The 27,858-nt window shown below is 40.7% G+C and overlaps 1 protein-coding gene across 5 annotated transcripts in view; it reads left to right on the top strand.

The window, feature by feature from the left end:
* The window catches only part of SLC2A10 (solute carrier family 2 member 10), a 292,177-nt gene that overhangs the window by 134,117 nt on the left and 130,202 nt on the right, over positions 1–27,858 (top strand). For all 5 annotated transcript variants that reach the window (XM_044090296.1, XM_044090297.1, XM_044090294.1 and 2 more), the window contains exon 3: positions 19,181–20,533. In XM_044090296.1, the coding sequence (XP_043946231.1) occupies positions 19,181–20,533 (1,353 nt within the window). The remainder of the gene's footprint in view (positions 1–19,180; positions 20,534–27,858) is intronic.

The raw sequence follows: 27,858 nt of genomic DNA, 5'->3' as shown, positions 1-27,858 counted from the left end.
AAGCAAATGCCAAAATGTAGCAGTCCCAGGACTGATCCCTGATGGACTCCATTTGTGACTGGCCTCTTTGTAGAGGTGGACTCCCCAATTCTAATTTCTTGTGTCCTGTCTGTGAGCCAGTTGGCTATCCACCGGGTGACATACGGGTTTGTACCTAACCTCATGAGTTTGTCAACAATGCCCGATTGGAGTATTGTGTCAAATGCCTTGGCCAGGTCAAGTTAGGAAGTGTGAACCATTTTGCCCTCATCCATTGCTTTGGTAGTCTTCTGAAAGAAGTCCACCAGGTTGATTAGGCATAGCTTGCCCTTGACAAAACCAAACTGAGTTGAGTCCAGTGTCTCGAGATTTACTATTACAAATGATGATAATTATTTCCATGGATAAGACTAGTGAGATTTATGGGTCTGTAGATGGCCCACCTTTGCGCAGAGAGATGACTGTTGCTGTTCTGCTTTCACATAACTTCTTTTCCTATTTACGTGAGTTGCTCCAGTCTGGCTTCACCTATTCTTCTGTAAAGGTCCATTTATCAGCTATTTGTGCCTGTCTGTCCTTGAATGGTCCTTTGGCTTCTCGCTTTGAGGTCAAACAGTTTCTTAAAGGCATTCTGCATATTATGCCCCCAAGAAGCCTATTCCTCCTCCCTGGGACCTTAATTTTGTTTTAAAAAATTGACCTAGGCTCCTTTTGAGCCTGCAGGTTTAGCTTCTCTGCAACATTGTACCTGGAAGACTGCCTTATTGCTTGTTCTTACTCTCTAGGGTTTTTGAGCTTCAGGCCCTTATGGCCATCCCCCGTTTTTTTTTTTTTTTTCACAGGAACAGGGTGTGTTTTCATACTAATCCTTTATTTTATGCCCAAAATTGTTACTAATTGTTTTTGAGTCAGAAAGTGCAACTCCCTTTTTTCCATCTCCTCAATCTGCTAGTGATAGGGTCCTGCATACCTTGGCTTTACACAGACAACTCCGCTATTATTTGGGTAAAACTAAGGCCATTTGTAAGTCTGACCAGCATTTTGTTTTCTTTCAGCCCACGGCATTGGGTTTGGCTGTTTCTAAACAAACCATCTCCTCCTGGATTTCTCAGGCCATTTCCTTTCATTATTCCTTTCATGGTAAGTGTCTGTCTACTTTTGTTAAAGCTCACGTCACTAGGGATGTTTCCTCTTCTGGTGCTTTCTTCAATGTTCTATATTACAACATCGAAGTTTCAAAACTTTGAATGTTCTAATATCGATCCCTGTTCAGCGAAAGCTGAAAATATTGAAGCAACAGAAAACCAAACTTTTTCCTAGGGAAAGAATTCGGTTGTCCGTTTCTGTTGCTTCGGTATTTTCAGCGCTGTGGTGGAAAGTTACGGGTCAGGTTCAGGTAAGTGCGAGATTGACTGTGGGTTAGGTTAGTTAAGGTTAGGGTGCAGGTTAGGTATTTGTGTGATTGTGTGGATGTGAGGGTTAGGTGAGTTAGGATTAGGGTGTGGGTTAGGTATGTGTGCGATTGTGTGGACGTGAGGGTTAGGGCGAGTTAGGTGAGTTAAGGTTAGGGTGCCAGTCAGGTAAGTGTGCGATTGTGTCGACGTGAGGGTTAGGGTGGGGTAGGTGAGTTAGGGTTAGGGCGCGGGTGAGGTGAGTGTGCGATAGTGACGGACCTTAGGGTTAGGGTTTGGGTTAAGGTAAGTGGATAGTTAGTGGTGTATGTATAGTTTAGTGTAGGGGTTAGGTGTAAGATTTTAGATGTATGTGTGTGGATTGCTGTTTCTTTGGTGTGCTTGTGTTGTGTGTATGTGTTTTGGAACAGCAAAGTTTTTCCCTAGGAAAAAATTTGCTGTTCTGTATGTTCAATGTTTTTAGCTATTGCCGAATAGGGGTCAATATTAGAACATTCGAAGTTTTGAAACTTCGATGTTCTAATATAGACCCTTTCTTCAAGGGGTTTGGACATCAGTTCCATCCTTGAAACTGCTACTTGGTCTTCACTGCATACTTTTACTAAGCATTTTAATTTGGACATGGTTTCTAGAGCCAGAGAAAGTTTTGCTAGAGTCATTTTGCATGGGTTTGTTGAGGGTTCTTCTCAGGCTTCCACATCCCAATCCTTTTCTTGGGCTTTGTACTCTCCATACAGTGAAGTATACTGCAACAGTGATATAGAAGGACATACTACAGTTGTGTAAAGTCTTACCATAAAAGCAGATGTCCTTCTCTTCACTGTTGCAGTATTCGATCCCATCCTCCATCCTTCTTTTTTTTTTTTTTTTTTTTTTTTTGAGCTTTGTTTTGGTTCTCCTCCTGGCTAAGGATCTCCCTTTTCCATGTACATTTTCTCTGATGTGCATAACCTCTCTTGTCTTATGGAGATTGCTTGTTTCTTTACTCCCTAGTGTGCCATTCTTTAGATGAGATGTTAAATCAAGGCCCATTCTGCTTGAGTCAGTGGTAGCTCAGGTGGATGTAAAAGATCCCACAGCACCTATTGAAAAGAGTAGTGGAAGTTCCCCAATGTCCTGGCCAAATTTCCCCTAGTAATATAAATACCACCTTGATTCTCCCCTGAAAATAGGCTACTAGCCTACTGAGACGAACCCAGTCAACAAAGAATAAATAAATAAAATAAACAGTAGCACAGAAATTAACAATGTGGACCCTTCCCCCACATTTGTTACAGATTAACTCAATACTTAATGCATTCCTTTTCAGAGAAAAATGTGCTTATATTATGTATGTTTCTTACTGCAGTTTTAATCTTGGTTGCAGACAAGGTATTTTTAAATATTGTATTACTAACTAATAAGCATTTCCCTAAGTTACTAATTTATCATATTTCTAGTGATTATTTTGTAGTACCCATTTTCTTATATTACGAGATAAAACTCCTGTCTAGTACTAAAATTCAATGTTTGTTTTACTGTTCCTATAAGGTTCAAATCAGAACTTTAAAATATGTTTAAAGTCATGCAACAGTACATTAAGAGTCCAGTTAGAAAACTTTATTGCTTATACCTCAGCAGTTATACTAGCCTTAACTGAGACTTCTTTCTGAAGTTTTAGACCATGCAATTAGTCTTATCTATTTCCATGTGCATTTTCAGTGCTTCTCCTGTCAGGTTCATTGACAACATTTTGCCCAGTCTGCTTGCCTCCAGTTCCCTGTGGTGGTGTAATGCTCACTTGCCACTGTGTGATTCCAGGTCATCCTCCCTTGCTAGATTATTCAGTGACCGCTCAGTGTAGGGCAGGCAGCCATGTTAACTGGCATATTCAGCTGCTATTGCAGCTGCACCAGCTTTGGGACAGTCCCCACCTGCAACTACGTGATTTTCCATAGTAACCCATCCATGGTTGCGGACACCACATAACCACGCCAGGAATATGATAGTCACTGTATGATCGGGAAGTTTTAGTCCAAATGTGGTTTGCATTTAGTAGCAGAGGTAATGTGAGGAACTAACAAAATTGACAAATCTTTGGCTAACTGCTAGCATGCATCAGCAGTGTAAATTCCACAAAGACTCTGAAGACAGGACTTGTTAAAACTCATATTTATTCATTAATCAATAAACCATAATATTAGTTTATTTGATATTTTAGTTTTAAAAGAAAGCAAAACATTCTTAAGCAGATTTCTTATAGCAGTACTCAGTCCATACAGCCCATACAAGATACAGACTGTCTTGTTATATAAGGAAAGCCCAAGTCTGCAGGCCTCTCTAAGACTCAAGTTTCATCTCTAAAGGAAAGCCTCCAGTCTGCTCCCTTTTTGTATCATAGTAATTGGCAATCAATACCTCATGATCTAGCTAATTGCTAGCTAATTTCTGTGGGTATATCCCATACTCCATACTGCAGTACACATTCTGAGTATGCATTTAAAGGCATGTACACATTTTCTTTAACCACTATATTGGTTATATTTGTGTAAATGTAGAGATACTTATATTGACACACAGCTCCATAGGATGCCAGACCTGTTGCGCAGTGTGTTACCGTAAATGTTGTAGCACAAGAGCAACACCAAAACCAACACATAAATGTGGGCTGTAACTCCTGCAGTACATTACAGAATTCATCTCTAACTATGATTAGGGTTGCCACCTTTTCAAATGCCCAAAGTGGGACATTTTTAGTGCAAACTTTAGATTTTGCAAGGTGAAACATATCCATGGCCAGTACAAAGGACAGAACTTCACTTTCTTGCCTAAATAAAAGCTTATTCTTGTAGCATTTTAGTTCCTTATTCTGTTTTATATATATATATATATATATATATATATATATATATATATGTGTGTGTGTGTGTGTGAATGAGAGGGAGGATACAGGAATGTTGAGGATGTAGGGAGTAGAGTTGGCGAAGGTGGATGAGTTTAAATACTTGGGATCAACAGTTCAGAGTAATGGCGAGTGTGGAAGAGAGGAGAAGAAGAGAGTACAGGCAGGGTGGAATGGGTGGAGAAGAGTGTCAGGAGTGATTTGTGACAGACGAGTACCAGTAAGAGTGAAAGGGAAGGTCTACAAGAGGGTAGTGAGACCAGCTATGTTATATGGGTTGGAGACAGTGGCACTGACTAAAAGGCAGGAGTCAGCGCTGGATGTGGCAGAGTTAAAGATGTTAAGATTTGCACTGAGTGTGACGAGGGTAGACAGAATAGGAATAAGTATATTAGAGGGTCAGCCCAGCTTGGATAGTTTGGAGACAAAGCTGGAGAGGCAAGATTGCTTTGGTTTGGACATGTGCTGAGGGGGGATGCTGGGTATATTGGGAAAGGGATGCTAAGGATGAAGCTGCCAAGTAAGAGGAAAAGAGAAAGGTCTAAGATAAGGTTTATGGATGTGGTGAGAGAGTACATGCACGTCGTTGGTGTGACAGAGCAAGATGCAGAGGACAGGAAGAAATGGAAACAAATGATCCGCTGTGGTGACCCCTAATGGGAATAGCCAAAAGAAAAAGAAGATTCTGTTTCTTATAAGATTTAGGTGTTTCAGATACACAATAACTGTTTTATGCAACTATTACATAAAATATGGGAAATAATTTTGTCCTAAAATCTCAGGACATTTGACATTTTTTTTTTTTGCAGGACACAACTGCCCAAAGAGGGACTGTTCCTTGCAAAGTGGGACAGGTGGTAACTCTAACTATCATGAAAGTTAAATCTGTCATGGTGCACCAACCCTTAATGACATGCAAATCTGGACTTGTATGGAGGAATGGGTAATGAAGTAGTCAGAAAGCTGAACTTCCCACTCCTGAGATTTAATGCAGCAACATGCTTTGCACTTTGTACACCTCGGTCGTTGGAGCTGTAATACAACAAGCAGATACATGTACACAGATGTATGCATATGTATATGCATGTGTGTGAGTTTGTGTTCGTATCCACTAAGTAAACATATCCATTATTTTTCCACTTTCTCCAGGACAGCTGTGGCCATATGTTTGCATCTTTAAATGTACAGTAGACGTGGGTGCACAGTGTGTTGCAGTGTCTGACCATGTGGTATGGTGCAACTTCTCCCCGAGTACTCAGTGCTCCTGTACATGGTAAGGCATACAGTCTGCTGTGCCAAGTGCCCTTTTCCGATGGTATGTGATGTACCAAGCATAGTATTACTATACTGTGTGCTCTCATCTCCTCATGTCCTCTTTGTGTGAGTGGTGCCTGCGCTGTTTAACTGAGAGGGACATAAGGTGCCATATTTCATAGGTTCATAGGTTCATACTAGGCTATCTGCCCTAGGGCATTTATAAGCCTAGCCAGAATGTGTTTGGCTTTCGCCACCCATTTTAAATTTATTTTGCTATGCCCTTTTTCGAGGTTAGTATACTGTGCCTCTGCCTCACAGTGACACAGAAGTGATACCCGGGGTAAACCTACAATCTCCCATCCACTCATCAAGATTCCTCTTGAAGAGAGTCAATGAGGGACTCTGCCTAACCTGGACTGGGATTTTATTCCAGAGTGAAGGGAGCCTCTGGGTTATGAATCTGTCCCTCCAGCATGTCCTATTTATTTCAGTGCTGAGGTTCAAGTCTCTTGAGCGCGTAGCTCGATGGAATTTGGATTTTCTGAGGTGCAGCATATCCATTAATTCCGGGTTGGACATGGCTTTATACATCAGGCACAGATCGCCTCTGAACAGGCGGTATGCTACTGAGTAGAGCTGGAGTTTCTTTAACCGGGCAGCATATGGCATCTGTTTGAGCCCTTTGATCCTCTTGGTGAGGTACTTTTGGGGTCTTTCCAGTTGCTGCAGGTGTCTGGTAAGGTACATCCCAAAAGGGGCATTGTACTCAATTATGGGCCTGATGAGGGATGAGTAAAGAGGCACGATGACGTCCCCTGATCTAGATGTGAATCCCTTCATGATTAGGTGGGCTATATAAAATGTTTTTCTAACCACTTTGGCCACGTGGTTGTCAAATGAGAGATTGCTATCAACTTGGGTCCCCAGGTCCCTAATTACTTCTTCTGTACTTAATGGATTACCACCTATGTGGTAATTTGTGGGCACTTTGTTTTTGCCAAAGGGGATGACTATACACTTTTTGGCATTTAGCTTGAGGCCATGGCTCTGGCACCAGTTGTCTGTTTCTATGAGGCCCTTTTGGAGGATGCTTGTGTCGACTGGCGAGTCGATTATGGCACCCAGTTTGCAGTCATCTGCGAACTTGGTCAGCCACAGTCCTTCCTTGTTGGCCTGTACCTCCGAGAAATATATACTGAACAAGAGAGGTCCCAGGACTGAGCCTTGTGGGACACCACTTGTAACTGGTTTGGAGTCTGACATGGCTCCAGCAATTCTAAACATGTGGGTTCTGTCCTTGAGCCAGTTTGCAATCCATCTAGTGACATAGGGGTTTATATTTAAGCTGGTGAGCTTATCTATAATGCCCGAGTGGGGTATTGTATCGAAGGCTTTTGCGAGATCCAGGTACGCTGTGTGGACCACCTTCCCCTCGTCAATGGCCTTGGTGACTGTTTCAAAGAAATCAACCAGGTTTAAGAGGCAGGATCTGCCCTTAACAAAGCCGAACTGGGTAGGATCCAGTGTTTGTAGGTCCCCAATATCTTTATTTATGAGGTCCATGATGATCCTTTCCATAGCTTTGCAGACCAAGCTAGTCAGGCTTATGGGGCGATAGTTTCCAGGATCCGTTGAGGCACCACCTTTATGGAGAGGGACCACTGTTGCTGTACGCCACTCTTTGGGCACATATCCTGTAGTAAGGCTGAGATTGAACAGTAGTTTTATGTTTGGGTTTAGCTCTTCTTGGAGTTCATGTAGGATGCAGCCCGGGACACCATCTGGTCCCATTGATGCTGTGTTTTTTGCTTTGGAGAGGGTGGCTCTTACTTGAGCATCTGAGATGTCAGGGGGGCAGCACTCTGCTGGGATAGATATTTGCCCTTTTGGTGGGGAGGGGTGGGAGAAGTTTGTGCTGAACCTGTCAGCTAGGATGTTGGCAATGTCTGTGGGTTCGGTGTATTTTTTGTCATTTTGGACTAATTCTGAGCATATCTGGGAATTACCACCCAGGTTCCTAACATAACTAAAGAAAGCCTTGTGATTATCCTTAGTGTCCTGTGCAATTTTTCTCTCGAAGCCGGCCTTAGACAATTTTATGTGTGCCCGTAGTTTTTTGCTAATACTGATCAGTGATGCCTTCCCTTTTTGGGATTTTGCTCCATCATTTAGTAGCTTCCTCCTTCTATTGTATAGTTTGTTTATGGCTGGGGTCCACCAGACAGGACGTCTGCCTTTGGAGGATTGGGTCTTGGTTTTATTTGGGATTGCATGATCCATGCATTCCTGAAGGTGTTCATAGAATGTGTTTATAAAGGATTCTGCGGTCTGGGCCGTATTTTCCACAAGCCCGGGGGCTTTGAAGGATTCTACCACAGTTTTGAGGAGTGTGAAATTTGCTTTAGAGAAGTTTTTCACTGTGGTTTTCTGGGCAGGGGTTTGGGTCGGGATGTGAATATCCAGTGAGATTAGTTTATGGTCTGATCTTACCAGTGAGGGATACACTTCTGGTCTGGAGCATAGAGTCCCCATGTTGGTGATGATCAGGTCCAGTATGTTTTCCCCTCTTGTGGGAGTGGTAACAAGTTGTTCCATAGCATTTGAGTTTATAAATTCTAGGAACCTTTGGGCTAGGGTGTTGGAGCTAGAGTAATGCTCCCAGTCTATGTTTGGGTAGTTGAAGTCGCCCAGTATAATGGTGTTTGGAGAGACCTTCATATTTTCCAGTGTTCTCAGGAAGGCCGAGTGGGGTTCCTGGGTTTGGGAGGGTGGTCTGTAGCAGGCTATAAACTGGAAGGCAGTTTTACCCACTGTTAGTTGGACATGGATAGTCTCTGATGCTTCGTGCTTTGCCAACAAACTGGAGGTGTGGGTATCTTTGATGAATATCGATACTCCCCCTCCTTTTGTGGTTCGGTCCAAGTTTTGGGGCCGAAAAGCATGGTATGAGGTATAACCTGGTAGTGCTGGGGTGCTCTCGGGAGCCCTGAACCAGGTTTCTGTTACTGCACAGATATTGATGTTCTCCATGCTAAGGAGAGTTTTGAGTGCGTGCATCTTGAGGTTTAGACTTCTGGCGTTGAGTAGCATTACTCTTAGTTTCTTATTCCTTGTGATACCTTTGGAGGTGGGTTTGTCTTTTGGGCCTTGCCTAAAAAAGGCACTATGGGGGTAGCAAGAGCCTTTGCCAATATCCGAAAGCCCAGGGGTGACAGGTGCAAGCTGTCCCTAGCGAAGCATCGTGGCTTGTCGAGCATATCATCCCAAGCTGACAGGCATTGGGATCCCCTTTGAATGACACCAGTACTTAAGCCAATTGTTGAAATTGATCATCTTGTCTTCATATTGTGGCATCATTCTTGGTGAGGGTAAGATGCTACTCAAGGACAGGGTCATACCGGCCTGGGCTACATGCTCAGAGAGCTCCTTTATGTCTCTTTTCATGTAGTCCAGGGAGGTACGTCCCAGGTCATTCACACCAGCATGGACAATGACTGAGTCATATTTGTACTTGCCTTGGAGTGACCTGAGTGCTTGTGTTACGTGGCGGATCCTAGCGCCCGACAGGCTGCTCACCGTGACCCTCTCCTTGTTCAGCCTGGTGAGTGGGACATCAGTGTGCCTGACGATAGAGTCACCTATTACAAGTGTATCAGGTGTGTTGTTTAGTCTTAAGGGCTGTGACTGTTTGGCACACTGGCTTTGTGAGATATGTATTGCACGTGTTTTGTTTTGGGGTAGCGGCTGCTTGGGTGACTGCTTTGGAGGTCTCTGCTGCTTCGGCAGATCTTTATTTAGAGCCTCCGAGTATGTATTTGTGTGATTATGTGTTTGGTTTGCTGTCGTGGTAGGTCTATGTGAGACTGGAATTGTAGTGAGTGTGGTTTCCTTCTCCTCCTGACTGGTTATGCCAGTACTGAGTTGAGAGAGCTTAGCCTCCAGTTTGGCTATATGGTTGCATCTCTCACATGTGTTGGAATTTGTTGGGAGGAGGAGAGGGTTGTCTGTGTACATGAGGCAGTTGTAACATTGCCTCAAGATTCCCAGATTCACCAGCTGGACCAGAGAGGAGATTGACAACTGACTTTTGGACATGCTAGAATAATATTGGGAATTCCTTAATAATTGAAAACCAGGGCCAGTGGGGAGTGAGGGTGTAGTGCTTTTAATTTTTAGTGCTGACTTATATAATTGCTTTAGTGAGCAAGTGCCAGGTAACTTAAATGCAAAAACGACAAACAGTAACTTTCTTTCAAGTGAAACAAGGAAATAAGTACAGTAAGCAATGCAGATATCACTAGTGATCCACAGAAGCGCTGAGAAGCCGCGTATGAGGTGGAATTAGCGTTCCAGGGAAATAAGCAAACAAACAACAAGCATATAAACAAAGCTAGATTCAGCAGGCCTGGATCTAGTCTATGCTACAGCAAATAAGGTGTACCAGTTTCAGTAAGATACAGTTCAAATATTCAGGCACTATAAACCTTTAACCAGAAATTCCCAGCTCAGAAGGGCAGAGTCCAGCCTCTTCTCCCACAAGAGTGCAGACCACAAACCTTCTTAATGTAAAATAACTGGCCTGAAGCCCAAGTGCTTAAACCAGAACTAATACACTTTAGGAATAACAGACACTGGGCTCTCAATCAGCAGTTCCCAACTTAGAAGGATGAAAGCTACCTGTCCTGCCACCACAGTGCATGCCACAAACCTTCCTAATGTAAAACAACTGGTCTGAAGCCCAAGTGCTTAATCCAAAAGACTTAGAATGATAGCTACACTTTAATCAAGTTACTACCAAGCAGTAATAAATACAATTGAATACTTTAGAGACTGCCTGGATTAGTGCTCAAGTTACACAAACAAAGCTAGATCCAGCAGGCCCGAATCCAGTCTATGCCACAGCAAACAAGGCGCACCAACTTCAGTAAGAAGCAGTTCAGATATGCATGCACTATAAGCCTTCAACCAGAAATTCCCAGCTCAGAAGGGCAGAGCCCAGCCTCTCCTCCCACAAGAGTGCAGACCACGAACCCTCTTAATGTAAAATAACTGGCCTGAAAGCCCAAGTGCTTAAACCAGAATTAATACACTTTTAGAATAACAGACACTGAGCCCTCAATCAGCAGTTCCCAACCTAGAAGGATGTAAGCTACCTGTTCTGCCACTACAGTGCAGACCACAAACCCTGTCACTGCAAAACAACTGGTCCGAAGCCCAAGTGTTTAAACCAAAAGGCTTAGACTGAGTTACACCAAGCAGTAATAAATACAAATGAGTACTTTTAAGATGATGCAAAAGTAAAAAAGTAGGTAGAAACACAAGTACAGTAAAAGCAGATGAAATTTTTTTTTTTTCTGAACAAGTGCTGAGATCAAAGAAACAGATTTGAGTGCTGAAACTAGAAAACTGGCTAGTTATAAGAAAAAAACTAAGCTAGAAGGCTTCCCTCCAACACAAAAGGGCTTGGGGCTCAGAAGCCTACAAATAGTCTATACCACTTAACAGGAAAGGCAGGAAACAAGCTTAATTTTTTTTCTGTTTCCCAGATGCTCTCTTTGTACACAGTAGGAGTGCCTGAAATCAGAATATGATCTCACTGCACTCAGTTGAGTGAGCAAATGAGATGGGCCCAGAAGGAGTATCCAAACACAAATTTACAAGAGGGCGGGCAGTTGCAAGGCCACTAAGATTAACACCAAAACAAAAACAAGGAGGGTGGGTGGGACTAACTGAAGAGCAGAGTGAAAACTTCCAGTTCAGTTAATATTCCTTCCACACAGTTAAAATCAATTTAAATACTGTATTTTTTTGAAAAAAAAGAGCAGATAAAGGTACTTAAATTCTCTTATACGTCCATTTGAATATAGCAAGTTCTTAGCCGGCCAAAGCTGAGGTTTTTAAGCAGAAAATATTTCACACTGTACCACTTAAAAAGGCAAGGACAGGAAATCAAAGAATGTGACTACCCCCACACCTGTAATTACTAGCAAATAACAAAATTCAGCAAACACTGACTAACTTCCAGTTCAGCTAATATTCCTTCCACACAGTTAAAATCAATTTAAATACTGTATTGTTTTGAAAAAAAGAGCAGATAAAGGTACTTAAATTCTGTTATACATCCAGTTGAATATAGCAAGTTCTTAGCCGGCCAAAGCTGAGGTTTTTAAGCAGAAAATATTTCACACTGTACCACTTAAATAGGCAAGGACAGGAAATCAAAGAATGTGACTACCCCCACACCTGTAATTACTAGCAAATAACAAAATTCAGCAAACACTAACTTCCAGTTCAGCTAATATTCCTTCCACACAGTTAAAATCAATTTAAATACTGTATTTTTTTGAAAAAAAAAGAGCAGATGAAGGTACTTAAATTCTCTTATACGTCCAGTTGAATATAGCAAGTTCTTAGCCGGCCAAAGCTGAGGTTTTTAAGCAGAAAATATTTCACACTGTACCACTTAAATAGGCAAGGACAGGAAATCAAAGAATGTGACTACCCCCACACCTGTAATTACTAGCAAATAACAAAATTCAGCAAACACTGACTAACTTCCAGTTCAGCTAATATTTCTTCCACACAGTTAAAATCAATTTAAATACTGTATTTTTTGGAAAAAAAAGAGCAGATAAAGGTACTTAAATTCTCTTTGTTCATTTATTTACATGTGCTCTGTATCCGAACATTAATTGTGCTGTATAACTGCAAGAGGCTCATGGTGCTGTGTGCTTTGGTCTCCTTATACCCCATCTGTCTGTGCACTACCCCTGCTTTTCAAATGTTTGGGGATTCATCTCCTTCCCACAATTCCCTGCATTATGGTTATCTGTTACTCTTCCTTTTCTTTGAGGGTCCTGTTACTTAGAACTGCAGTGTGTTGATTGGCTCCTACTCCAAAGCATTCCCTGCTTCTAGAACAAGCTTTCAGTGCATATCCAATAGAGTACTACCCTTGCCATCTTTAAGATGAATGTTGACAGGTGGATGGTTAGCTGCAACTTTTTCCCAGGTACTTTATGAATTGCCTTCTTGAGGCAGGAGAAGACATTTAAATACAGTTTGTTTGCTAGGCTTATAATGGCCTGAAGGTCAATTGTCCACTATCTAACTGTGAATCTATGAACTTGTTTATCCACGCTTGAGCAGCTTGAGACAGTTGTCAGTGGAGTTTTTCATTGTCAGTCACCTTAACATCAAGTAATTTGTTGTTGACAACTTCCAAATTCTGGTTGAAAACTTCCAGTTCAGCTAATATTCCTTCCACACAGTTAAAATCAATTTAAATACTGTATTTTTTTTAAAAAAAAAAGAGCAGATAAAGGTACTTAAATTCTCTTATACGTCCAGTTGAATATAGCAAGTTCTTAGCCGGCCAAAGCTGAGGTTTTTAAGCAGAAAATATTTCACACTGTACCACTTAAATAGGCAAGGACAGGTAATCAAAGAATGTGACTACCCCCACACCTGTAATTACTAGCAAATAACAAAATTCAGCAAACACTGACTAACTTCCAGTTCAGCTAATATTCCTTCCACACAGTTAAAATCAATTTAAATACTGTATTTTTTGAAAAAAAAAGAGCAGATAAAGGTACTTAAATTCTCTTATACGTCCAGTTGAATATAGCAAGTTCTTAGCCGGCCAAAGCTGAGGTTTTTAAGCAGAAAATATTTCACACTGTACCACTTAAATAGGCAAGGACAGGAAATCAAAGAATGTGACTACCCCCACACCTGTAATTACTAGCAAATAACAAAATTCAGCAAACACTGACTAACTTCCAGTTCAGCTAATATTCCTTCCACACAGTTAAAATCAATTTAAATACTGTATTTTTTTGAAAAAAAGAGCAGATAAAGGTACTTAAATTCTCTTATACGTCCAGTTGAATATAGCAAGTTCTTAGCCGGCCAAAGCTGAGGTTTTTAAGCAGAAAATATTTCACACTGTACCACTTAAATAGGCAAGGACAGGAAATCAAAGAATGTGACTACCCCCACACCTGTAATTACTAGCAAATAACAAAATTCAGCAAACACTGACTAACTTCCAGTTCAGCTAATATTCCTTCCACACAGTTAAAATCAATTTAAATACTGTATTTTTTGAAAAAAAAGAGCAGATAAAGGTACTTAAATTCTCTTATACGTCCAGTTGAATATAGCAAGTTCTTAGCCGGCCAAAGCTGATTTAAGCAGAAAATATTTCACACTGTACCACTTAAATAGGCAAGGACAGGAAATCAAAGAATGTGACTACCCCCACACCTGTAATTACTAGCAAATAACAAAATTCAGCAAACACTGACTAACTTCCAGTTCAGCTAATATTCCTTCCACACAGTTAAAATCAATTTAAATACTGTATTTTTTGAAAAAAAAAAGAGCAGATAAAGGTACTTAAATTCTCTTATACGTCCAGTTGAATATAGCAAGTTCTTAGCCGGCCAAAGCTGAGGTTTTTAAGCAGAAAATATTTCACACTGTACCACTTAAATAGGCAAGGACAGGAAATCAAAGAATGTGACTTACCCCCACACCTGTAATTACTAGCAAATAACACAATTCAGCAAACACTGACTAACTTCCAGTTCAGCTAATATTCTTTCCACACAGTTAAAATCAATGTAAATACTGTATTTTTTTGAAAAAAAAAGAGCAGATAAAGGTACTTAAATTCTCTTTGTTCATTTATTTACATGTGCTCTGTATCCGAACACTAATTGTGCTGTATAACTGCAAGAGGCTCATGGTGCTGTGTGCTTTGGTCTCCTTATACCCCATCTGTCTGTGCACTACCCCTGCTTTTCAAATGTTGGGGGATTCAGCTCCTTCCCACAATTCCCTGCATTATGGTTATGTGTTACTCTTCCTTTTCTTTGAGGGTCCTGTTACTTAGAACTGCAGTGTGTTGATTGGCTCCTACTCCAAAGCATTCCCTGCTTCTAGAACAAGCTTTCAGTGCATATCCAATAGAGTACTACCCTTGCCATCTTTAAGATGAATGTTGACAGGTGGATGGTTAGCTGCAACTTTTTCACAGGTACTTTATGAATTGCCTTCTTGAGGCAGGAGAAGACATTTAAATACAGTTTGTTTGCTAGGCTTATAATGGCCTGAAAGTCAATTGTCCACTATCTAACTGTGAATCTATGAACTTGTTTATCCACGCTTGAGCAGCTTGAGACAGTTGTCAGTGGAGTTTTTCATTGTCAGTCACCTTAACATCAAGTTATTTGTTGTTGACAACTTCCAAATTCTGGTTGAAAACTTCCAGTTCAGTTAATATTCCTTCCACACAGTTAAAATCAATTTAAATACTGTATTTTTTTGGAAAAAAAAAAGAGCAGATAAAGGTACTTAAATTCTCTTATACGGCCTGTTGAATATAGCAAGTTCTTAGCCGGCCAAAGCTGAGGTTTTTAAGCAGAAAATATTTCACACTGTACCACTTTAATAGGCAAGGACATGAAATCAAGGAATGTGACTACCCCCACACCTGTAATTACTAGCAAATAACAAAAATTCAGCAAACACTGACTAACTTCCAGTTCAGCTAATATTCCTTCCACACAGTTAAAATCAATTTAAATACTGTATTGTTTTGAAAAAAAAAGAGCAGATAAAGGTGCTTAAATTCTCTTATACATCCAGTTGAATATAGCAAGTTCTTAGCCGGCCAAAGCTGAGGTTTTTAAGCAGAAAATATTTCACACTGTACCACTTAAATAGGCAAGGACAGGAAATCAAAGAATGTGACTACCCCCACACCTGTAATTACTAGCAAATAACAAAATTCAGCAAACACTGACTAACTTCCAGTTCAGCTAATATTCCTTCCACACAGTTAAAATCAATTTAAATACTGTATTTTTTTGGAAAAAAAAGAGCAGATAAAGGTTCTTAAATTCTCTTATACTTCCAGTTGAATATAGCAAGTTCTTAGCCGGCAAAAGCTGAGGTTTTTAAGCAGAAAATATTTCACACTGTACCACTTAAATAGACAAGGACAGGAAATCAAAGAATGTGACTTACCCCCACACCTGTAATTACTAGCAAATAACACAATTCAGCAAACACTGACTAACTTCCAGTTCAGCTAATATTCCTTCCACACAGTTAAAATCAATTTAAATACTGTATTTTTTTGAAAAAAAAGAGCAGATAAAGGTACTTAAATTCTCTTTGTTCATTTATTTACATGCGCTCTTTATCCAACACTAATTGTGCTGTATAACTGCAAGAGGCTCATGGTGCTGTGTGCTTTGGTCTCCTTATACCCCATTTGTCTGTGCACTACCCCTGCTTTTCAAATGTTGGGGGATTCAGCTCCTTCCCACAATTCCCTGCATTATGGTTATGTGTTACTCTTCCTTTTCTTTGAGGGTCCTGTTACTTAGAACTGCAGGGTGTTGATTAGCTCCTACTCCAAAGCATTCCCTGCTTCTAGAACAAGCTTTCAGTGCATATCCAATAGAGTACTACCCTTGCCATCTTTAAGATGAATGTTGACAGGTGGATGGTTAGCTGCAACTTTTTCCCAGGTACTTTATGAATTGCCTTCTTGAGGCAGGAGAAGACATTTAAATACAGTTTGTTTGCTAGGCTTATAATGGCCTGAAGGTCAGTTGTCCACTATCTAACTGTGAATCTATGAAATTGTTTATCCACGCTTGAGCAGCTTGAGACAGTTGTCAGTGGAGTTTTTCATTGTCAGTCACCTTAACATCAAGTTATTTGTTGTTGACAACTTCCAAATTCTGGTTGAAAACTTCCAGTTCAGTTAATATTCCTTCCACACAGTTAAAATCAATTTAAATACTGTATTTTTTTGAAAAAAAAGAGCAGATAAAGGTACTTAAATTCTCTTATACGTCCAGTTGAATATAGCAATTTCTTAGCCGGCCAAAGCTGAGGATTTTAAGCAGAAAATATTTCACACTGTGCCACTTAAATAGGCAAGGACAGGAAATCAAAGAATGTGACTACCCCCACACCTGTAATTACTAGCAAATAACAAAATTCAGCAAACACTGACTAACTTCCAGTTCAGCTAATATTCCTTCCACACAGTTAAAATCAATTTAAATACTGTATTGTTTTGAAAAAAAAAGAGCAGATAAAGGTACTTAAATTCTCTTATACATCCAGTTGAATATATCAAGTTCTTAGCCGGCCAAAGCTGAGGTTTTTAAACAGAAAATATTTCACACTGTACCACTTAAATAGGCAAGGACAGGAAATCAAAGAATGTGACTACCCCTCACCTGTAATTACTAGCAAATAACAAAATTCAGCAAACACTGACTAACTTCCAGTTCAGCTAATATTCCTTCCACACAGTTAAAATCAATTTAAATACTGTATTTCTTTGAAAAAAAAAGAGCAGATAAAGGTACTTAAATTCTCTTATACGTTCAGTTGAATATAGCAAGTTCTTAGCCGGCCAAAGCTGAGGTTTTTAAGCAGAAAATATTTCACACTGTACCACTTAAATAGGCAAGGACAGGAAATCAAAGAATGTGACTACCCCCACACCTGTAATTACTAGCAAATAACAAAATTCAGCAAACACTGACTAACTTCCAGTTCAGCTAATATTCCTTCCACACAGTTAAAATCAATTTAAATACTGTATTTCTTTGAAAAAAAAGAGCAGATACAGGTACTTAAATTCTCTTATACGTCCAGTTGAATATAGCAAGTTCTTAGCCGGCCAAAGCTGAGGTTTTTAAGCAGAAAATATTTCACACTGTACCACTTAAATAGGCAAGGACAGGAAATCAAAGAATGTGACTACCCCCACACCTGTAATTACTAGCAAATAACAAAATTCAGCAAACACTGACTAACTTCCAGTTCAGCTAATATTCCTTCCACACAGTTAAAATCAATTTAAATATTGTAATTTTTTGAAAAAAAAGAGCAGATAAAGGTACTTAAATTCTCTTTGTTCATTTATTTACATGTGCTCTGTATCCGAACACTAATTGTGCTGTATAACTGCAAGAGGCTCATGGTGCTGTGTGCTTTGGTCTCCTTATACCCCATCTGTCTGTGCACTACCCCTGCTTTTCCAATGTTGGGGGATTCAGCTCCTTCCCACAATTACCTGCATTATGGTTATGTGTTACTCTTCCTTTTCTTTGAGGGTCCTGTTACTTAGAACTGCAGTGTGTTGATTGGCTCCTACTCCAAAGCATTCCCTGCTTCTAGAACAAGCTTTCAGTGCATATCCAGTAGAGTACTACCCTTGCCATCTTTAAGATGAATGTTGACAGGTGGATGGTTAGCTGCAACGTTTTCCCAGGTACTTTATGAATTGCCTTCTTGAGGCAGGAGAAGACATTTAAATACAGTTTGTTTGCTAGGCTTATAGTGGCCTGAAGGTCAATTGTTCACTATCTAACTGTGAATCTATGAACTTGTTTATCCACGCTTGAGCAGCTTGAGACAGTTGTCAGTGGAGTTTTTCATTGTCAGTCACCTTAACATCAAGTTATTTGTTGTTGACAACTTCCAAATTCTGGTTCAGAATGCGCTGACATTTCTTAATTTGATTCCTTTTTAGTGGACCTGAACGGTATTTTTTTATTTTATTATACAGTATTATTTATTTATTTTTCTTTTGCTTCAGAACCTTGTTTTTGTGTTTAGTTTGGGCCACAATCCCTAGCTGACTTCAGAACTTGGTTGCTGACATTCCTCATTCCATATTAATTTCTGCTGCTCATCTGATAGCTGTCATAAAACTCTTATGGGTGGGTCCTTTCCTGAAGGACAAGAACCAACTTTGTGTCTACTAAGTGGGAATCAAGGAAGAAGATGCCCTTTTATGTTTCCCATATGCAATGGAAACCCATCACCAGTGCCTTACGTTCTCAACAAGCCCAGATGGCCAGGTGTGCAATAAATACCACTCCTCAGCCAGTGCATGTATGCACACATATATCCACATAACTCATGCCTATGGTCTGCTGGAGTATGCTCTCACTGGACTGTGTGAACAGGGCTGGTGCCTGGGAATTGCCAGGGGGGGTACACCTTTATTGAAATATCCCACAACCTCCATTCTGCAATTCATAAGCTGCACACTAACTGTTCAGTTTATCTCCCTGTTGGATGACCCTCTGGCCTGTAATGCTGCAATTAAACCTCAGCTGTGGCTTGCATAGCTAACTGCTCTGTCCCTCTACTGCTGGCTTTGTTTCTGCTTTCTGACTTTGATTTATTGTGGCTTGCTTGTTTGGAATACTCACATCTAGCACAGGCAGCTGCCATCTCCCCATCATGTTCCTGCTCCAGTGTGTACTGGTGGTTGAACTACACTGGCTGTGTTCCCAAGCCCAGGAAGGAGACATTGAGAGTTAATCACAGAATATAGGTAGTTAAGTGTTATGAAAGGCCATTATGGGGTGAGTCACCTGTTCCTCAATTCCAAACCGGGAAACAAAACTGAACATAACCAATGCAAACTATCTCTCTGATACTAAGCATCATGACTAGGTTCACAGTGGGCGTTTTTAGATAAGCAACATTTGGAGACCTGTGCCTTGTCCGTGTTTAGTTAAATGTATGTTGATAAAATTTGAAATCAAGCAAAGGAATGTTTTGTCCTAATGCATGTATTTGTATTTTGTTTTTTTAGCCCGGACATTCCTTCTTCTTTTATCTTCTGTTGTAGCTGTGCTAGGTGGACTAATGTTTGGATATGAGATGGGAATAATCTCTGGAGCCATGTTTCAACTGAAAAGGGATTTGCATCTGAGCTGTGGTGAAGAAGAAGTCCTTGTGAGTGCCCTGCTTCTGGGAGCCCTTTTGGCTTCTTTGATGGGAGGTCTGCTTATCGATTTCCATGGAAGAAGGACCTCAATGTTGTTTAGTAACATGATGTTATTTGGGGGCAGTTTAATCATAGTATTTTCAGCTACATTTATTTGGCTTGTTATTGGACGTATCGTCATTGGATTTGCTATATCCCTGTCATCTATGAGTTGCTGCATTTACATATCGGAGATTGTGGGCCCCTTGCAACGTGGTTTGTTGGTGTCACTTTATGAATTTGGCATCACAGCTGGTATTCTAGTCTCATATGCCATAAATTACACATTTTCCAGTGTTGCAGGAGGATGGAAGTACATGTTTGGGATAGCTACAGTGCCAACATTTTTTCATTTTTGTATTATTTTATTTCTTCCTACTGACCAAACTACAGAAGAGAGATCCGACCAAGATGACAGTGCCTTACAAGAACTTATTCAAGTTGAAAATGACGATGGTTTAGAAGTAAAGCCTTCAGTTAGCAGTCAGAAACATTATTCCATTATTGACCTTTTTAGATATAAAGACAACCTGAGAAGCAGAACATTTGTTGGTTTGGGGTTGGTTATGTTTCAACAGTTTACTGGACAGCCAAATGTCCTGTACTACGCATCAACGATATTTCATTCAGTGGGTTTTCAGAGTGATTCTTCTGCAACTCTAGCTTCTGTTGGATTAGGTGCTGTGAAAGTTGCAGCTACCTTAGTTGCCATGGCTTGTGTTGATAAGATAGGAAGAAGGATATTGCTAATTGCTGGATGTGTTGTGATGTCTTCTTCTATGATTATAATTGGGATTACAAGTCATAATATTCCAGTGACCAGTAATGATACTTGCAAGGCGATACATTCAACGTTTTCAAACAATCTTACTGCTAATGTCTTAAATCTGACATTACTGAATGCTACCTCAGAAGACTCTCTTAGTCAGATTAAGCAACAGCACTTAATTAATGTTCCTTTAACCTCAACAACTCTTTTTCTTGACCACCCCAACAAAAATTTAACAGTGAACTCTAACCTGCTTCCTGAGCAAAATGAAATAATCCAACTAAAAGAAGTAAATGACAGTGCTTTTTTACTTAATTACCCAAATTCAAGACAACAAGTATTCTTTAATTGGATTACTTTAAGTAGCATGATGGTTTTCGTAGCTGCATTCTCTGTTGGATTTGGGCCAAGTAAGTTCATGTACATATGACCTGTTTTGTCTTAATGTTTAACTTGGAGTCATTTGATCATTTATTTCTTGGCCCATTCTGTCTACCTTGCATTACTTTCATGGCCTGATGATAGGATCTGGGATTAGAATTCCATTCTCATTACCATTGGGACTAAGACCGTCAGGAACTTAGCCCAGAAATGGAAGCTGTCTCAGGCTGTGTGGCACCTACACTTTTACCATGGTGCTGTGATCCTAAGGACATCTGTCTGGATCTTTTGCTGTGTATTGCTGTCATCTTGGCTAGGAGAACGGTCCCCGGTTCCATTTGAAGTGCTTGTCAGCATGCTTTTTTTCATTGTAATTTTGCCAGAGACTTTGTTTTCCATGGTGTTTTAATCATTTTGCAGGTCAGTCCATTCCTATTTTCCTTCAAGGAAGAATTTTTACTTCCTGAATTCTCTTCCTGTCTTCCCTCTTGGTTCCAGTCCCATTTTTCTGTAAGGAAAATATTTTAGATGTTTTAACACTTATTTTCAGTAAATGCTTCTTTGAGACTTATAATGCAAATATTTAGGTTATTCTTCTTGTCTGTCATTTGTATTGTGTCCTTGCTTTGTTTACCTTTCTGTGGTTTCTGGAAGACACTTGTTCATGCGTTTTTGGATTAGGATTGGTGTACGATGTTATAAACCACTTAGCAGATTTTGCAGTTGGATGTCCAGTGCTTTCTTGTGTGCTGAGATAAAAAGAGGCAAGAAGTTGCATAACTGTTAATGCTGGGAGAAAATTGTCCTATAGGATAATCACATTTAATCGTTTGATGTGCTTTGGAGACTCACTTCTCTGAGCCTTCTGAGATCTGTGCACCTTTCAAGTCCTTGTCCATTGAAGGTCACCCTAACTTCCTACATCTAGAAAATCTGAAGGTTGCACCAATTCCTGAGGCTACTAAGGTTTCTTCCATTACCTCTGCCCCCTTCCACCTTTGATGATAAAAAGAAAACTGTACTTTAAGGCTCAAAATATGCAATTCCTCCTATGAAAGCAAAGGTAGGAGTTTCAGTCCTCCTCAGGCTTACTGTTTCAGAGACTCTGTAACCTTCAGGTCCTGTACCACTGTACCACCAATATCCATTTGGTGGCCTCTGAGTTAGGAATCCCTAGACCACATTTAGTTAGGTCCTTCATGTCTAAGCATTCCACCTCTGTGTATAGCTGGATTGCAACAGAATGTGGCAGACCTTGTTTTCAGTGTAAAATATATCATACTAGGTCTCTTCCCCTGCTAACATTGGGACCATGCCTATCAAAATTTACTGCCACAGGGCTTTGAGTTTCTTTGCTGGGCTAGCTGCAGATCCCAGTCCCTATTGAATTACCAGTTTACCGTTGTATGTCAGCATTTCTGGATATGTTGATGATGACTACAGTCTCGACATTGGGGCCACAGCCTTCAATATTGACAGTACTGTCAGTGCCAGGACTTTACCCTCAAAGCCATCAATGTTGGAGGATCCTTTGGGGTTGAGGTTGGTTCTGAGGCTCTTGGGGCTTTCCATTGCATCCTTTTTGTCAGCGTTCCAGGATTAATGTTGATGCCTTTGATGTTGATGGCATTCATGACTTTGACAGCCAAGGTCAAGGGCAGGCCATTCCTCTTACTTTGATACTGAGTGCAACTTTTCTTTATACAGGTCCGAAGATGGCTCTGACTCCAGTGATACAAGCTTCCTTAATGTGTGCCCTGACTCGCAAGAACTTTTTCCAGAGTCTTTACTTTGGATACATGTAATTCCTGCATCACTTGACATCTCCCCCACATACACATTTTGTACAGGGCAGTGTAACAGTGAGACTTCCTTCAGGGGTCAGAGATTCATCGGGTCTATATTATGCCATTGAAACATGTTAACAACGATCAACACATCATTGACAAGTATTCAGTGAAATTTACTTCTGCGATTCGCTGAATAATTAAAGGGCAAAGACGTAGTTGGCCAACTACACAATTTTGCCCTTTTCTCCACTGTAGTGCAATCTTGGAGTTGGTATATGCCCCCACATGGGTGGGTTTGGTTTAGGTAGATTTAGTTCTATTGGGTTGCGGGGCAAGTATTTGTTTGCCCTTTAAGTATTCAGCAAATCGCAGAAGTGAATTTTGCTGAATACTTGTCGACGATGTGGTGCTCGATGTTGATGTGCTTCAGTGGCGTAATATAGACATGAATCATCCATGCAAGCTGCTGCTTCATTTTTTTTAGACTCTTCCCCTCAGGGGTTAGGCAGGGAAGCTTGGTATAAGAGAAAACACCTTGACTCACCATTTGAGTCCTCCATCTTGAATGTTAGTGAAGATGAAGGGCATTTTCCTCCATACCTCACCAGATGCCAGTAGATTCTGGGAAATACTAAAAATGATGTGAGCCAAAGTGGAATGGATGCCAGAGATCTCCTTGCCATCAGAACTGATACTGGAGAAAGCCTTCCAGTTGCCCAAGTCATCATCTTGTGTGGTCTATCTGGCTGGCAAAACTGAACTGCAAAATCAGGAGCAAGAGGGTAAGACCATTACTGCTGTATTGGTGAAATTTCAGCCTTCACAATGCACTGTGTCCAGAATGTAGCAGTGTCCACATCAACTACATTGTCAGCATGGATAACAGTAATCTGACAACAGAGGCCCTGGAAGAAGCCACATAGGTCATGCCAACTTTCAGAATAGCCAACAACCCAAAACTAGTCAGAAGAGCCTGAATAGTCAGGGATATCATGGTCCTCTGGCTGAGGGCCAGCAGGCTGTTGCCAAAAGCTTATCCAACTGTCTCCGACTGACGTCAGTAAGAGGTTGCCTTTTCCTCCTCTTATCTATGTGGTTAGCCATCAGCAGTGAAAGTGGGAAAGGACCACAGTTGCCATAGGCTACACAGTTACATTCTTCTTTTCCTCTCCCAATCCACATTGTCTTCCATTTCCAGTCATCCCACTTATTCAGATGGATGTGGCAAGAAAAGAGGCCTTAATCTTCATGCAGAAAACAATCCAAGAGACATTGCCAAATCCACTATAGTTAGACTTTGATTCCAAGAAGTCTTGGTACCCAAGAAAACAGTGCGTCTCAGGGCCAATTCTGGATTTGAGCAGAGTAAACTAATTTGCTCCAGAAGAACCCTTTTGCATGGTCATGGTGCAATCCACCCTTCTAAGTCTGCAATAAGGATCTTGGATATATATGCCTGAATGGCTTCCAGCACATCAAAAAAAAAAAGCAATGTGGTGCAGGAGGTTTACCCACTTCTGCATAGGAGGCAGTCATTTTCAAGTTTAAATGCATTTAGTCTCACTTCAGCTCTCATAGTGTTCATGGCAATTTTATCAGGGGACCAGAATTTCTTGTACCTGGACAACTGACTCCTAGTGGCCCCCTAAATGAATATCCTTTATAGCATCCAGGGATTATCTCCTGTCAGTATTCCAGATCATAAGTATAAATGTGAACAATACAAAATCCCAGATGATGCCCGCACAGTCCATCACATTTATCAGATGCAGGAAGGGATACTCAGCTTATTGAGCATCTCTTCCTTTGGGTAGAGTTGTATCCATTCAATTGATTATGTTTCAGGTTCTCATAAACCAGTCAGTTCCTGCAGCTGTTTTGTGTTAAAGTGCAAGGGCTCATGGCTGTCTCCATTTACAGAGTGCCCAATGGTTTACTATTAGAATGTCGAGAATTGGATACTTGACCAGCTCATTAACTGCAACAGACCATCAAAAAATGGAATGCCAGCAATTGACAAGCCCACAAAATTCCTCAAATCCTGGACCCAAGAACAAGTACTACCATGGGTCTGGAAGGAGGGGTAAATCTGACAGTCAATATTGTCAGTCATCTTCATTCAAACTTTCTGTATTCCCACTTCAGCCTTACTCTAGTCGAGTGTCCGATACTCAACATTCTGATTGTGAATTTGCCCAACACCCCCATCATATGAGAGTTTTACATTCAACCCTTAGAGTACAATAGAACCAGTTATTAGACCCCCATAGAATTTCCAGTCAAAATTTCCAACAAGAGCAGGGATCTTGCCAAGTTGTAAATCCACCAGTGCAGCCTGTCTGTCTCTTGGCAGACCCTGCCAAGCTCCAGTCCCATCAGTGATGGTAACCAGAAATAGTGAATTGACATTTTCAGGAACAGACTGTCCAAGTGAGATGGTCACAGACAGAGGCCTCATTGCACATGATCTGGAAATGACAGCCATTGTCTTCACCTTGCTGGCATTTCAAGACTCCATTCCCCAGCATGCTGTTGTTTTCCAGAACAACAGTATGACTGTGGTATGGTGTCACAACAAGCAGGAGAATCATTCTACCCTCTTCCCAGTGGCGGAATATCATGAGAGTTTGGAAGTGAGAATTTGCTGTCAGCTGCCATCTCCCTGCCAGTTTACATCCCAAAACAAGCTCACTGTCTGGTGCACAGACTCAGCCACTGTTTGCTGATGCCTCACAAGTGATCTCTCAGCTTGATTCTAGCCTGGAACCTGCCCTGGTAATGGGGAGAGTGTTGCTATGACCTCTTTTAATCATCAACAATTTTCAAATGTAAATTCTAGTCCATTATTCCTGTGTTGGAAGGATATCTCAAGGATGAAGTCATCCAGCAGGGGCCTCTGGGTCTCCTTTACTTTTTCACCCTTTCCACTTATTCTCAGATTGCTGGAGAAGGCCAGTATGCAGAAGGACAATGTATTCCTTATAGTTCCCTTTCAGCCTTAGCAAGTTTAGTTTTCCCTTGCTATTGCCTAATTTTCTGGGCAGTCCTCTGTCTGAAGCCATCAAGGACACTTCTGATTCACTCCTTCAGGCTAATTGCACATTTTTGTCCAGTTTCAGTTGTGGCTGGGGATGCTTCTTACCCTGAGAGGGTGTATCCAGGTTCTAACCTCTGCCTAGAGACTAACCACCAGGAAAAAAATATAAAAACAAATTAACTTGTTTTTCCATTTGGGCCGTGGTCCTTGGCATATATCATTTTACTGCTCTGGTTCCACTATTTTAGAGCATTTGTCACAAATGTTTGATTCATTTCACAGCTGTTCTTCACTTAAGTTACACTAATGTGCTATTTTCAGGTTTAATTGCCTTTTACATGCATGTGTAAGTCATTTCTAATAGTTGTCTTCTATGTCCACTAAGTAACGATCCTGTTCCTCCTTGGGATCTTTATTTTGTGCTAGAAAATGTATCTCTGCTGCCATTTGAAATATCTGTGACTGCAGGCCTCAGTTTCATATCTTGAAAGACCTTCTTTTTGGTATCTGTTACTTCAGCTAGGAGAGTTGCAGCCCTAATCTGTTCATCCACCTTACCTAGTGTTCTACAAAGATAGTGTGTCCAGCAGAGGAAATCCTTTTTTTGTGCCAAAAGTGTCAGCAAAGACCAACATTTAAACCAGACCACTGTTCTACCCATATTTTTCCATAACTCTTGACTTTGTATGGACAGAGCTAAATCAGTTAGGAAAGATTTGTAGTTATTTTTATCAGAAGCAAGAAATTTGGATCTAAAGTGTCAAAAGTTAGCATTTTTGAAACAGCTGTCCAATTGTGTTAAATTTTATTAGAACTTATTTAACACTTTACTTGCTTTAGCCTAAGATCATTTTAGTTCATGGGAGTCAGTACTGTTGGTAATGAGGATAAAACTCCAGTCCCAGATATGAAAGTTACGTACAATACTATGATAGATCTGGATTGCCACATCTTTCCCTGAGCCTAGAGCTAACTGGCCTGACTTGTGATATGTAGCATGAAGTAGTAATGTTAGTAATAATGTCATTATTTAGCTGTTCATTTAATGGTTGTTGTAGAATTTTCACCCTGTATGTACTACACAGATTCGGTGAGGTGTTCTTGGGACCACAATGTCGAAGATAAAGGGCCCCCAGGTTGCCTGGAAAAGATTCCATTGTTTGACTGCCTGGTCAGTAATGAGGATGGAACTACCTGATCTCTCATTACTGTTAATATATGACTGTCAGATATCAGGGGTCTGCCTTGTAGGCAGTAATCTATTTTCAGGTTATTAGCAATGTAGACAAATGCTGAACAGTCAGGGAGGGGAGAGGCGAACTAGGGTGGAGGGAACAGATGAGGCACTGTGTAAGGATAGTGAAGAAGAGGCTAATGCTCTGCAGAAGGGTAATGAGTTAGTAAGAGAAGGGGAAAGACAGTGGACAATGGGGTATGTGGGGGCAGAGGTGGCAGGAAGGATGGGATTCAGGAATACACAGATAATCCACAATCATCCAGTCCACCAAAAAGAAAACACATTGACCAACTATACGTGTATATCCAGCAACACTGAAAAATGAAAAATTAAAAAAGCATTTTTTGCAGGGAGCAAGCCCTTCCCCATTCCTTCCATACCCTCTTGTTGAAATATAGTAGTACCATGGTGTTAGTTACAGAAAAAATGCAAAAGTCACACACACACACAAAGAAAATCTCTCCTTCCTTTCTGCATCATTCTATGGCAGAAAACAATAAAACTGGACTCCAGGAGTAGTTCTAAAAGGGCAAAAAGCAATGGTCTTCCACAGTTCCTCACAGCTGTGCCTTTCAAAGTAATGCACACCAGCAGGGGCCCATACATTGATTTGAAATTTCTGTGTACATTACAGTCACATTAAAGAAATTCACTCTTAAAACTGTTACTTGTCTGCAGTCTGAAGATGGATTCAGTGGATGTGATCTCACCAAACCCTTATGTTCCCTAGAGGGAGATGTACTGCAGAAGGGTAGTCATAACAGCTAGGGAAGTGAAAAATTACGATAAGACAGTGATATGGTGGATTAGTAGTGCTGCTCTATAGTTAGTGTTAGTTTTTACATGGTGAGAAGCAGCAAATGTCAGCTTGTCACATGCTGTACATCACATGACTGAGTGTTTGCAAATATTTGCAATATGATGTTGTCCTTTTCATTCTTCCTCACTGCTGGGTCATCAGCTCTGACTTGGCTGCATTTCCAAGTCTTGAGCTCCTCAATCTCTCATAATGCATCATACCTTCTCTAACCCCTCAGATCTCGTATGCCGCCATCTCGTGCAGATGTAGTCCTGACTCTTGATGTTTTTTAGTCTTCAGATAAGTGCTTAATTATCTCTAAAATCTCTAATTTTTTGAGAGGTTTCTAGAAACAGCTTTTCTGTTTTGCCCTTATTATCTGTTAACTGTAGTTTTATAATTGTTCTCCTCCCCTTCTTATAGTTTCTTGCAGGTATCTGGGAGCTCTCCTTCCCCCTTTCACTTCTCTTATGGTGCCTCTGGCACTTTCT

This window comes from Protopterus annectens, chromosome 12.part0 (assembly GCF_019279795.1).
Source record: "Protopterus annectens isolate FY-2018-M chromosome 12.part0, PAN1.0, whole genome shotgun sequence".
Lineage (NCBI taxonomy): Eukaryota > Metazoa > Chordata > Ceratodontiformes > Protopteridae > Protopterus > Protopterus annectens.
This window is presented reverse-complemented; position numbering and strand designations above follow the sequence as displayed.